At 52.2% G+C, this 12,418-nt stretch overlaps 1 protein-coding gene across 8 annotated transcripts; it reads left to right on the top strand.

The window, feature by feature from the left end:
• Positions 1 to 173: 173 nt before the first annotated feature.
• Positions 174 to 9,197, top strand: LOC129203630 (zinc finger protein 436-like). 8 transcript variants are annotated; one of them, XM_054818420.1, is made up of 4 exons: positions 174 to 270; positions 1,244 to 2,192; positions 3,391 to 3,511; positions 5,073 to 9,197. In XM_054818420.1, exons 2-4 carry the CDS (start codon positions 1,827 to 1,829, stop codon positions 5,912 to 5,914), a joined length of 1,329 nt encoding a protein of 442 aa, XP_054674395.1. In that variant the 5' UTR covers positions 174 to 270; positions 1,244 to 1,826; the 3' UTR covers positions 5,915 to 9,197. The 8 variants fall into 8 exon arrangements, 7 of the variants coding, with proteins under 7 accessions (XP_054674395.1, XP_054674397.1, XP_054674401.1 ...); XR_008576093.1 differs by lacking the exon at positions 174 to 270 and having other exon boundaries at positions 558 to 2,192; positions 5,073 to 6,856; positions 7,022 to 9,197; XM_054818422.1 differs by lacking the exon at positions 174 to 270 and adding an exon at positions 558 to 909.
• Positions 9,198 to 12,418: the final 3,221 nt, after the last annotated feature.

Here is a 12,418-nt window from a genome sequence, read left to right as displayed (position 1 = left end):
GCTGGCCAATAGGAATTAACGTGTCTGCCCACCCCCCCTCCTCGTGGCGGCCGCGCCGCACGTGCCCGTGGTGATTGGCTTTCGTGGGGCAGCGCGCGCCAATGGAAGGGCGGGGGCAAACGGCGTCCGACCAATGGCGAGGGGAAATGGGCCGGCCCACCCCGCCCAGGACTGGCAGCGCGTGGCGGCCGGCTCCCCGTCGGATTGGCTGCTGCCCGGTCGAGGGGCGGGGCGTGGCGCCGCGGAGGAAGATGGCGGCCCGGCGGGGCGGTGAGCGGTTCGGGGCTGGGGGCGTCGACCGGCCCGCGGGGGCTCGGGGGCTCCCGCCGGTGCCCTCGGGAGGCTCAGGGGCGTCCCCCGGGGTGCGGGGTCCCTGACGGCAGCCCTGCGTCCCGCTTCAGCACCGGCGGAGCGGAGCGGAGTGGGGTGGCGAGGGGCGGGAACGGCCGCCCTGGGGGGGGGGGGCGGTGCCGCGGGAGAGGCCTGTGCCCGCCCCGGTGTGCGGAGCGGGGGAGGCCCGTGTCTCCCTGCGGTGCCCCGGGCGCTGGAACGGGCTTTGCAGGTCACCGGGGTCCGTCGTGCGGGCGTGGGGCCGTGTCCTGTCCCCCCTTCCCCAGGCTGCCGTGGGGGCTGCGTGGGCGCGTTCCCTCGGGGCCCTGGCCCGGGCTCGCCCCGCAGCACGGGGGGGGAGCGCTGGTACGTGCCTCCTCCCGCGGTTGTGCAGCTGTGAGCGAGGGGTAAGGTGCAGACGCTCAGGGGGTGATGGCAGCAGGGCTGCTGCCGCTCCCGGTGCCTCGGGAGAAGCGAGGGGTGCCCAGCTTTCCTCCAGCCTCAGTTTACCGGAGCTTGGATGTCGGCCCTGGGGGAAACGGCGACCTCCACGACCTCTGCCTGCCCCACCGGACACTGGTGTGTGGGAACGGGTAGTGAGCGGTGCCCACAGCAGGGCTCCGAGTGGGCAGAATGCCCTGGGGCAGAGGTGCCCGATTTCCTCCTGCATCCCATACCAGAATGGGTCACCAACCGTACACGTTCCCAGAAACGTGTGTGGTGGTGAGAGTAGTTCCTAGCGTTAGGTCTGGGCTATGTTTGTTTCCAGAAACGTTCCCCGGGTGCTCTGCAGAGCCCTCTCTCTTCCTGGGTTCTTTTTGCAGGTGCGTGCCCTGATGATTTCTGTCCTCATCCTTTTCTAATGCAATGCCTCTTTGTGGTTTTCTCCTCTTTTCCATGTGCCTGCCCAAAGATCTCCTCTGTCTGACGTCCCCGAGGCTCGCCTTCTCCAGCACGCAGCTGATACCATGGGGAAGTCCTCATTCAGACCCCACGTGCAAACCCAAGTCTTCATTTTGTGGAAGTTATTTGGCTATCACCTTTTTGTTGCTGCCTTCTGAATAACTGTATGCTAAGCTTTGTTGTGGAGCGTGGGAGGATCCCTCATGGAGACGCAAATTAATGAAGAGCATACATATGTGTACATAGCAGAAGTTCCTTTAAACCTAAATCTGCATGGTAATGCTCCATTAAGCTGATTTTAAAGACTTTTCCCTTTCAGATTGTACGCTGTTGCTTTCTGTGTGCTGTGAAAGGGGACCTGGCTCCTCTTCTCCGTGTGCTGCAGACATCGGCTTTGGTGAGGTCTGTGTCTTTGGCGGTGAAGTTCAGCCCCCGCGTTTCGCTCCTCTGTGACCTCAGCGCTCTCTGTCTCTCAAAACCATGCTTTTTTCTTGAGAAGTTTAGGCCCATTTAATACTAAAGTTGATCAGAAACTCTTTAAACCCTCCTCCTGGCACATTATTTTTGGATTTATTCCTGTTTCTCCTTTTACAATGGTTTATTGCTCAGCGCTGAACTGTCAAAATGCCACCAGCGGGGTGTACAAGAACAACACCGTTACTTTCTATGGCTTTCCTTTACAAAATAAACCTCTCTTGAAGCAGTGGATTCACAACATGGGCCGGGATATGGGAACGCCATCCAAGCATCAGCGACTGTGTTCCAAGCATTTTGAGGACAGTTCTTTTGAAATTGACCCCTTAAAAATTAGAAAAAACAGACGTCTGCTGAAAGAAGCCGTTCCCAAAAAATTCATTTTGAGTGAAGACGGAAACTGGCTCGTTGGCACACCTCGAAGTTTCTGTGGTGGGATAAGTAATAAAACTCGAAAACGAATCCGGAATCCTGAGCACTCGAGGGTAATTAAGATGTTTGTTATTGTATTTACTTCCCTTAAATTAAAGGAGGATTTGCGCGTAAAGCGCTTCAAGGAAGTAGCAATCCGTGAAACGTGCTATGTGACAGTAAAGCGTTGCCAGCAACGCAGCGGGTTTTGTTTTTCTCCCTGGTATTGCAGAGTGTGGAGGTGGGAGGTCGGTGACTGGGGAAATTAAAAGCATCTTGGTGCTTTTTGTGCTCAAATTCTGATTTTGTGCCTAAATGTTAGAGATAAAATCTGCTGTTTGTTGGAAATGCAGTCCCACTTCATGCTGTAAAATGGATTCACTTCCTGCAGACCTGTATTTGTCCGTGACAGTCCTCATGTTTGGAAAAATTTCCTTTCGAGTCACTGACATGATTTGTCGGTGACGTAGTGCCCACGACGTGGGTGTCTGGGGCCGAGACAAAGGCTTGACTTCTGCTCAACCTTCTCCCCTGTGTATTTAATTTGGATTGCGATCCTATCTAGTGACAAATTAGTGAAACTTAATTATTTCTCTTGGCAGCGGATTTGTACAATTGAGTTTATACATGGTGGAAGCTGCAAAACGTCTGAACCAGTGAGACGTGCGTTAGGTGGAAAGGCGAATTAAAACATAGTCAAAGGCAAGCACGTACAAACACGGTACTCGGTAGATATAAAGTACAGGTACAACGTATGTACACAGTATGTACCTATACATTGCAAAAAATGCAGTATGCATCTTTCGGTATTCGTGGGGCTTAATTTTTTGTTTCTGTTAACTTTTATTGTTAGGGAGGAACTCTCGCAGCCAGATCGACAGGCTGTGGTACTGCCTCGGGCTTTATTTCAAATACACTCTGGAATATTTTCTGGTTTCCAGTGAAAGGAAGAGCCACGTTCCCTGATGGGACTGGGTATCGACGGTGACCCCAGATTTACTTTTGATGACTAATTTTTGACCTAGTCATTATAGTCATTCTTTCAGTTGAGTCACGTTATTTTTAAGTAATTTTACTCATTCTGAGCTACATGCAGAAATAACAGTAGAAGATTCGTATATGAAGTCCTTAATTAGTATGCTGGTTACATGTAACATGGGCATTGCTAGAAACAGCTGGCTGGTGACCACTCATTTAATTCCGTTTGAAAAAGAGGGGTTTCAAGGATTTATGACTTGCCAATGGCCTTGACTACTGAACGCTTTGGTTTAGGTCCCTGGGACATTTGATAATGCTGCAGCGCGTGAGGGGAAGGACTTGGAAGACTGGCAGAAAGAACTTCACAAGAAAGTGATAAAGGAGAATTATGAATCTTTAACCACCTTGGGTAAAGGTTAGTTTTCCCTTTCTCTAACAGATCTGTGCTGCTTCTGGTCTGGCTCTCGTCTAACAGTCACTCCTCAAATCCTTTGATTTCTAGTGGATTAATCTTTAGATAGGAATCTTTGATCCTGTGGACTTGTTAACTATAATTAAGTTTGACACTAATGCAGGCTGCCCAGAGAAGCTGTGGCTGCCCCTGGCTCCCTGGCAGGGTTCAAGGCCAGGTTGGATGGGGCTTTGGGCAAGCTGGGCTAGTGGAGGGTGTCCCTGCCCATGGCAGGGGTGGCACTGGGTGGGCTGGGAGGTCCCTTCAACCCAAACCAGGCTGGGGTTCTAGTTGTGAGGTTTTTCATCACCCCCAAATGCTGATGTACGTTGGGTTTTGTGATTCACTAAGAGCGAATGCAGAAATAGTTCAATAACTTGAATGGTGCCCTAGAAAATGAAGAAGTCTTGTTGGTTAGTTTTAAGTGCCCAACTGTACATTTGTTTGCAGTCATTGTTTTTTAAATTTGAAGGTGTGAGCTTCCACTGGCTCCAGGGCTTTCAGGCAATCCCTTGGATTAATAGAAGAAGAACCTGCTGTAATTAGGGGCTAAAAGTGCTTTTACTTGTGCTCTGGATTGGAGGCACAGAAGTGCCGTGAACCCCAGAGCCTCAGCTCTCGCATACTCTGCACTTTGTGACACTCTTCAGTTCTGTTTAAGAAACGCTGATTTAGCCTAACCTCATTCTGTTACTACTTCCCCACTTTCAAATTTGAAATTACATGAAATAATGAGACAATGTAATTCCTTTTTTTTTTTTTAATTCTTTACATACCTTCTTTTTTTTACAGTAGAAAAGGCAGAGTCTGCAGACAGCTGCCTCTATTTTTTTTGTACAGCTCTGATCTGTTAAAAAAAGTATGTGCTGTGCATTGCATGGGGAGGGATTAGCTGGGGGAAAACGAGTTTGTGTATCAGAAAGGCAGTTAGGAGTGAATCATAGCATACAGCACCAGACAGCTGAACTCTGCTTTTATGGCTGTAATCAATGCAAAACCTTCTACTTTTGAACACTTGACTTTTTGACCTTTTGGATATAATTTCTGGAATATTTTAAAGCTTGGAAAACAAATATTGCTCACTTGCTTCCCAGCCACCCTCTTAGATGCCAGAGCAGCTGTGTTTGCTGTTATCTCCTCGTTGGAGCTTTCCCCAGAGTAAAAGAGAGAGGTGCCTTTAGACAGTGGGTTATGCAAGTATTTGCTAGAAAACAGCGACACAGAGTCTTTTCTTATAGTTCTGGGAACAATTAGAAAAATGTTGTTCTTTGAGAAAGCAAAGGGCAGTATTTTTCATGTAAGTTAACAAAAAATATGTCACGTTACAAAACAAGGACGTAAGTAAACTACGGGGCTCGGAGAGGTAAAGTGAACAGGCTGACAAAGAGCTGTCTGTGGCAGCTTTGTGCAACGTAGCCTGTCTGCATCAGTACGATTAAAGTAGGTTAGGAAATATCTTGGTAATAATGGAAAACAATCTGAGGAAAATAATAACCATTATTTCCACGTTCTGTTCCTTGTGCAGAGTGTCCTGTTCCCAAAAGCACTATCCAGGCCAGAGAAGCACTGCGTGTCAGGGATCAGCAGGATTTTGAGGAAAGGGGGATTCCCGCAGGTGCGTGGTGGTCTGAGACTCACCAGAAATTCAGTTGGCAAAACTGCACAGGCTGTAGGATCAGAGGGAGGGGGGATTCTAATGCACCCCTGTTTTTTTTTACCCAGACCTTATTTTGTTTGTACGGGTGCAGCCACAGTGAACTGAGAATTTTTGGTTTTAGAGATTCGTGTTATACCAGGTCAGACAAAGGGAACGTTTGGAATCTCTCTGTTCCAGGCTGCGGTGGGACTGCGGTCGCATCCGAGTTGCAGAGTCACCCAAAGAGCGCAGAAAATACAGAACTGCATGGGTCATTTTCTGGAGGACCCCGAGACCTGACTTGCCAGATTTTGGGCAAGGGGGTGACGTCTGAGAGTCATCAGGATTCAGCAGCACATCAAGCAAATCCAGTGGGAAGCAGAAGAGGTAACAGTTCCCTTGAGGAAGGGGAACCTAATGAATTCAAAGAGATCCGTTTTTATCAGCAAACCTGTACAGGAGAAAGACCGTATCTGTGTACAGAATGTCAGAAGACTTTCAAACTGAAAATCGGACTCCTGAAACATAAGCAAACTCACACCAAAAAGAGTGGGGTATCATCGTACATATGCACAGACTGCGGTAAAAGCTTTGGTCGCCACACAGACTTGATTCGACACCAGAGGACTCACACAGGGGAGAGGCCTTACAAGTGCACGGAATGTGAAAAAAGCTTTATGGAAAAACCGAGACTCACCAATCACTTGCGAACTCATAACGTGTACATGTAATCTGTCTGCCAAAAGCTTTCCTGGGATAGATTTCCCATTCACCGATCAAAAAATCCACCTCCATCCAGAGATGATGGCTTATAGTCATATATTGATGATAGGGGAAGCTTTAGGATAAGACAGTTTTTAATAAGATTGAATCAAGTTCAAGCGTGAAAAGCATCTGGTTGGTGCCAGGCTAACAGTCATTGATTAGGAGCTGATTTTAATTAGCAGCTAGATGATTCATATCTGGGAGGAGGAGTTGTACAGAGCAGTGCTGACTGTACCAAAAGCGTTATTAAAAAAATCTTCTGGCGCACCAAACAGCACGTGCTAGAGAACGTCTGTAGTAATGCAGAAAAATGCTGGAAGCTTTTCAGGTAGGAGAAGGCTGAGAAAATGTCACGATCAGAACGGGATTGTCAGCAGAGCTGTAAGCAGGAAACGGAGCCTCTAAGAGCGTAGATTGAGGTGGACGGTTGGGTTCGATGAAGAACGGCAACCAAAAAAGCCAGTTAGTTCAGCAGTCACAGCCACAGGACAGCAGCGGCGGCAGTGAAAGCACTGCTTCATGGAAATAATGACCAGAATCAGTTGCGTCAAACATCTATTCACAATTTGATTTCTGAGATTCTGGAAAAGCGTGTGGGTATATTCTTAATGTACGTACAAAGTCTGGGTAACGTTACTCAAAGCAAGCGGTGGCTTCAGCTACAGGGAGGAGATCAGCGGAGAGGACGGGAGTCTGCAGAGGCAGCTTTTGTAGACCACGCATCTTCTCACCACAGGCTGGTGCTATTCAGCATTTTTGTGTATTCCAGCTGAGTGCGAAGAGTGAGGAAGTCATGTTACCGCCAGTTCAAGCACCTGCTTTGCAGTGAGCCCGTGAGTGAAGTCGATGTCCTCGGCTTCCCCTGAGGAACAGTAGAGCAAGAAACAGCTGGTGCTGTGGTGGAGTTTGTAAGTTCTGAAGGGGATTGGGGGAAGACACTTGGCCCCAAGGGATCCCTGCCCATCCCAAAGACAGGAGTAATGTCCCCAAGGCTATTATGAGAAGGAAATAATGAGAAGCCAGTGATAAAAGACTTTTCTGGACACCTTTTCCTTTCTTCTTCTCCCACACAGCTTAACCCCTTAGTGGTCAGAAGCACGCTGTGCGCTCCTCAGCGAGGATTCTTTGGAGCCAGGTGATTCCTTGCAGAGCAAATCCTGTAAAATGCCACCCCGCCAAAACTGCGGTTCCCTCTGTGACACAGTTGAACGCCTGGAATATCGAGGCTGAATCTGGCGTCTGGTCGCAGGCCTGCAGCGGTTCGTGGGCTGCTGGAAGTAAACCATGGATGAAAGACCTCGCGTAGGAAGCTCTGCCTCCTTCCCCCACTTGCAAGCCCAGAGCTAAGGAGCGTCCGACCAGGCAGAGTTGATCGCTTAAATCTTGAGATTTTTTTTTATGTGCTGAAAGACAAATAATCACCTTGTTTAGAGGTTTAAGTGGAGACACAGATTAAATGGAGTTGGAAAGCCCCGCAGGCAGTGTGGCTACCTGAAATGACGACAGTGTGTAGCGTTTCGCTTGCTTGAAATGCTGAGCGAATCTTAAACAACAAAATTAAGCAAAAATCTTGAAGCTCAGTAGTAAAACTCGGTGTCTCCCACGTGAGCAGCATTGGAAGATTAGCTCTTCTGCGGGCACGGTGAGGGGGAACAGCTACAGGGGTTGTGGTAGCTGCAGAGCATATTCCGTGGTCCTGTTCTTACAGCAAAAGTTCAGATGGGGGGGGGGAATCCAGAGTCAGAACCTTTGAATGACTTGTGTCCTGAGAAATGAGCTACAGAGAACCAGGAAGAGACTCTGTCTATGATTTGGTGAAAACTTTTGTCTCAGTTTTCTTTCTCCTGTAAGCAGAAGGGCTCCGGTGTGGCAGGTGGATTTCTCCCAAGATCCTGACCCTCTCACCTGAAACGCAGAGCACATGCGGAGAGAGATGTCGATGCGGAGATCCAGCAGGAAGGAAGTTTTGTTGGGTTTTGTTTCTGATATAGACCCTCCTTCCCGTTCCACTGATGCCGGTAGGAATTTTGCCTTGATTGAGCCCTGGCTTAGCCCAGGATGATTAAACAAAGAGTTTAAGTGCGAGAGTAATCGTTCCCTCCGCGTGTTGCTGTTATAAACTTCAAAAATAGTTATTTCTGAAGCCGTATTTAAAGATTCTGTTTCCAGTCTCCATGGAAAAATAACACTAAAAAGTAAACCACTAAAGATTTATGCTCAGTGCTAAGGGATGGGAAACGTTGCTGCGCAGAGGTTACTCGTTCCTGTACCCGAGGAGCATCTCACCGTAGAGCAAAGCCGCCTGCTCTCAAGACAACCGGTGACGTGATGCCCTCCCACGCGTCCGCTTTTACTGGCCAGGGCGTCTCTTCGGGTACCTTGGGCTAAGGTGCAGCGTTGTCCCCCTTGTCACCTTACCTAAATAACCTGCACGATGAACGTGCTGCTTAAATTTTAAAAAGAAGAAAAAAAAGTAGCGTTAAGGTAAGCGTCAGAGAGCGCAGCGAGATAAACAATTATTCCAGCCCAAAGCTTAGGCTGAGGGAGAACAGAGCAAACCTGACTGAAGCGGGGTAAGAATCGGGAAAGCCTTTAGCGCGGTGTCTGCTGGGGTGCCTGAGGTGGGAAACGAGCGGAAGGGATGTAGAAACTCACCGTTCCTTGCCTGAGTCACCGGGACACACATGGGAATCGTGAGATCCTCTGAATTCCTCTCTGGGAAACCATTTTAATCCTCCCGTAACAGGGAGAGTAAGAGTTTTTCATAGACTGAGCTGAGAATACTTGCCTTGAGAAATAACGTTCGTGCACTGGGAAACAAGTGACTGCCTGAACTGTTGGGTTTGTGCAGTCAGAGATTAAAAAAGGCAGATCTTTAGCAAGGTAGATTTTTTTTTTTTTAAAGAGAATCTCCAAGTCCTAAAAAAAAAAAAAAGGCAAGCTTTAGGTCATGCTTAATCTGCAAATGTAAAGCTTGCCTGCTGTGTAGCACTTTGTCAGGAGTAGCGTTGACAGAAACACATTTGAGAATGAAACATTTTTAGTTTTAAGAGCCCTTATGTTCTCTAAACGGTAGAAACAAGGTCAGGGTGTAGCATGTGAGGTTTTTCAGCCCTCTCTGGTTTAATTATGCGGTATGGATTGCCGTCTGAAGTGTCCTCCCCCTTCTGTTCTCTTCAGTTTGCAAATTGAGAGGTCTGGCGTTTCATGGTTAATGTCGATAAAAGATTATTTCCCTTTAAAGTTTCTCTGTCCTCATCTCTCCACTTACCCCTTCAGATGAAGGATCTCGTCTCGCGTGTTCGGTTGGTCCCTTGTGGGCTGCGGGTGCTGCCGGGACGCAGATAAACACAAAACTACAGGAGCTGAGGTCCTGTACGAGCGCTTTCTGGGAAGAGTGGCTTTTTAGTAAAAGCAATCAAAAAAAAAAAGAGAACCCTTTTCCCCAAAAGCTCCACCTGCCTCGGTGGGCGTTTGGCCTTACCTTGTTTATTATGCGTCGTTTCTATTCTGTTCCACGCGGATCCAGGCTGTGCCCACGTGTTGCATACCCCAGGCGCTTCCCGTTGCCCCAGTTTAGAGGCAGAACTGGAAATGGTTTCGTAGAGGTGCCTGGGAGACATCGAGTGAAACCAGTAAGCGGCGGGTTCCGAGCAAAGGGAAGGCGATGGTTCTCTACGCAGCGGCTAGTTCCGCTGGCGGCCTCCGTGCAGCACGGTGCTGCAGGTGCGGATGTTACGCCGGTTCAGAACTGGCTGGGTATGTTCCCAGAATTGAATAAAATGATAGAAATTCTTAAATACAGAGATGCCGCTTCTGGCTCAAGAGCTGCGGAGTGATGGAGAGGCTCCAACGTAAGCACAGCAGCTCGCTGGGGTCTTCCGCCCTTCCAAGGCGATGCCTTAGCTGCTCCTGGGCCAGGTCCGAGCCCAGCTGGATCTTGGACCTGACCTGCTGCCACTGGTCGTGTGGAGTTGGGTCCTCCTGGGACCTTTCGGGTGCCCGCGGAGGGACGTCGGGGGGCGAGCGGCTGCGCGGGTGCAGCATCCACCTCGAGGGAGCCCCAGGTCTGCGGCAGCTCATCCCCAAAATGGGCAACATTCACCCAATCCTGGAGACGCTCGGGGTGCTCCAATGGGGGACGTGGTGTCACAGCACCGACCCGGCCCCCAGGAGTGCCGGCAGGCGAGAAGCACATCCTCCTCCCGGGCTGGGGTGCAGCTTGGCTCGTACGGAGGGGAGCGATTCTCCTGGATCCCATGGGATGCTCCCAGCCCCTCGCTCCCCTCGAGGGGGCGAAGCCCCTGCATCAGACCATGCTTTTAATTCCCCACTGCCACTAAGAGTGAGGTCTTCAGCAAATGCTGCCCTGGGTGACCAAAGCTTCCCCGGGGGCCTTGGCATTCCCGGGGGAATATTACTTGTGTGGTAAGAGGCATTTGAAAACTCTCCGGGATAAAACAAGCCACCCGTGTGCCTGAGCTGCCACCGGCCGAATCCGTGGCTGAGAAAAAGAAACCCCCAGGTCCCAGCAGATGTTTTACATTTCTTCCCAGCGTCCCAGCACGGGAACTCTTGGTCTGCTCCAGCAGCAGCTGAGCACCGCCTCAGCGCCGGCTCCGGGCACAGGGAGTCTCCGACCCGCGTGAGCCATTGCAGGCAGCGCTGCCTGCTGCTGCCTGGCTCTCGATTTAACCTCCGGTTCCGTACGGCGCGGGAGCAGCCCTAACCTCAAATCTCACCGAAACCACGTGCCAGCCAGAGGCCTCGTGGGAGGCGAGGCTAAATCGAGGGGCTCGCTGCCCTGGGCGTGGGGTGCTGGGTGCCCCAGCCTGCCCATGTCGTCCTTTTTGGGGGGTTAGGGGAGCCTCTTCGGTCCTGTGCCCTCGCAGCGGTGGTGGGTGTCCTTAGGCATGACGGGAAACTCGGAGGAGATGCAAAGGAAACCCCGGCATGGTGGGATACACGTGGCTGTTCCCACCGTGGGGGACTTCGCAAAGCCACCAGACACGGTGCAGCCCCCAGGGACCAGCAGCAGGGACACGGAGGGTCCTTCCTCTCACCCCTTGCCCAAAGGGCTTGGTTTTGTACCCTGGTCCCTGAGGTCGCCCATGCTGAACAGCTCTGAGCAGGTTTTCTGGAGATGCTTTTTTTTTTTTTAATGCCCAAAACCACTGCCAGCCACGGTGACCGCGTGAGTCCCTGTTGTCTCCTGTATGTCAGTTTTACGTTTCCTCGTCACCCCGAGCTGCTGGGTGCGAGTGGATGGGGGGGAGCGAAAGAAACCGCAGTGAACTGCCGTTATTTGCTGGTTTCCCGAAGAAGCGGGGCTTACGTGACTGTGCCGTGTCTGTCTGCTGGTCCCCACCACCAAACCTGTCCCCTGGAGCCTTCCTGCTCCCCCGCGGTCGGGCCGGAGGCGCTGTGTGCCAAGCGCCAGGCGAGGGGATGCGGATGAATCCCGACACCTTTGGGACCAGGGTGGAGAGGGCACGGCGAGGGCTCCGCGTGCCTGAGCTGTTGTTTTTATTTTGCCGAAAACCATCGTTTCCCACCCCCTGCCTTAATTGCACAGAGAGAACGAGCTCCCCAAAAAGCTGGTAAGTGGTCCCCCTTGGCTCCCTGTCCCACCTCCCCCAGCTCTGGGAGCTCCCCGGCCCCGTGGTGCATCACCAGCTGCCCAACAGCCCACGCCTGGGCTGAGCCTGCACCCGCGGTCCCAGGGGACGCCCTCGGCCCCCCAGCCCAGGGCAGGAGCCGGAGACCCCTCATCCCGCCCCGGGCACCGGTGGGTGCCAGCTGCCCCAGCTCGGCCCTGGGGGCCGGGAGGGTGACGGCTGTGGGGTGCTGGGCCATGGGGCAGGGGCGTGGGGGCTTTAGGGGGCTTCGGGTGCCCCAGCTTGGGGACGCAGCGCTGGAGGGGATGCGGGAGCTATCGCATCCTCGAGCGAAATGGCTGCTCGGGCTCCCGTGACGCCTGCTCAGCCCGTTAACCCTTCTTGTCCCACTGCCCTCTCTGCCCGGAGGCTGGGGCCGTCCTGGTCCGTGTCCGGCAGAGGGGACCCGCTGCTGTGGCCCACCCGTACGGATCCTGGAGCACCGAGGTGCCGGAGGGGCTTTTCCTGGGAGGTTTGTTTCCGTGAGGGCAGGACCATAACGCTTCGCCCTGGTCCCACCAGCACCGGCCCCCGGTGCCGTTAGACCAAAGGGTCCCAGGGTTGGGGCAAGTGCGCAAGGGGGGTGTCCCCAAACCACGGACATCCCTGCACGGGGGTCTCCCATCTGCCTCTGCCTGGGATGGGGGTCCTGGTGTGGGTGGCCAGGGCTTCCCCTCGCACACCAGGCGCTCGCCCCACGGTCTGGGCTCACGGCCCTCGGGTGCCGCCGGGGGTTTGCTGGCAGGAGAGGGGGGGTCCCGGCAGCACATCCCGAGGGCAGGGTGGGGAGACACCCCCTCCCCCAGCCCCGAC

Source organism: Grus americana, chromosome 2, assembly GCF_028858705.1.
Source record: "Grus americana isolate bGruAme1 chromosome 2, bGruAme1.mat, whole genome shotgun sequence".
Lineage (NCBI taxonomy): Eukaryota > Metazoa > Chordata > Aves > Gruiformes > Gruidae > Grus > Grus americana.
Note: the sequence above shows the minus strand (reverse complement) of the source record. Positions and strands in the feature narration are given on the sequence as shown.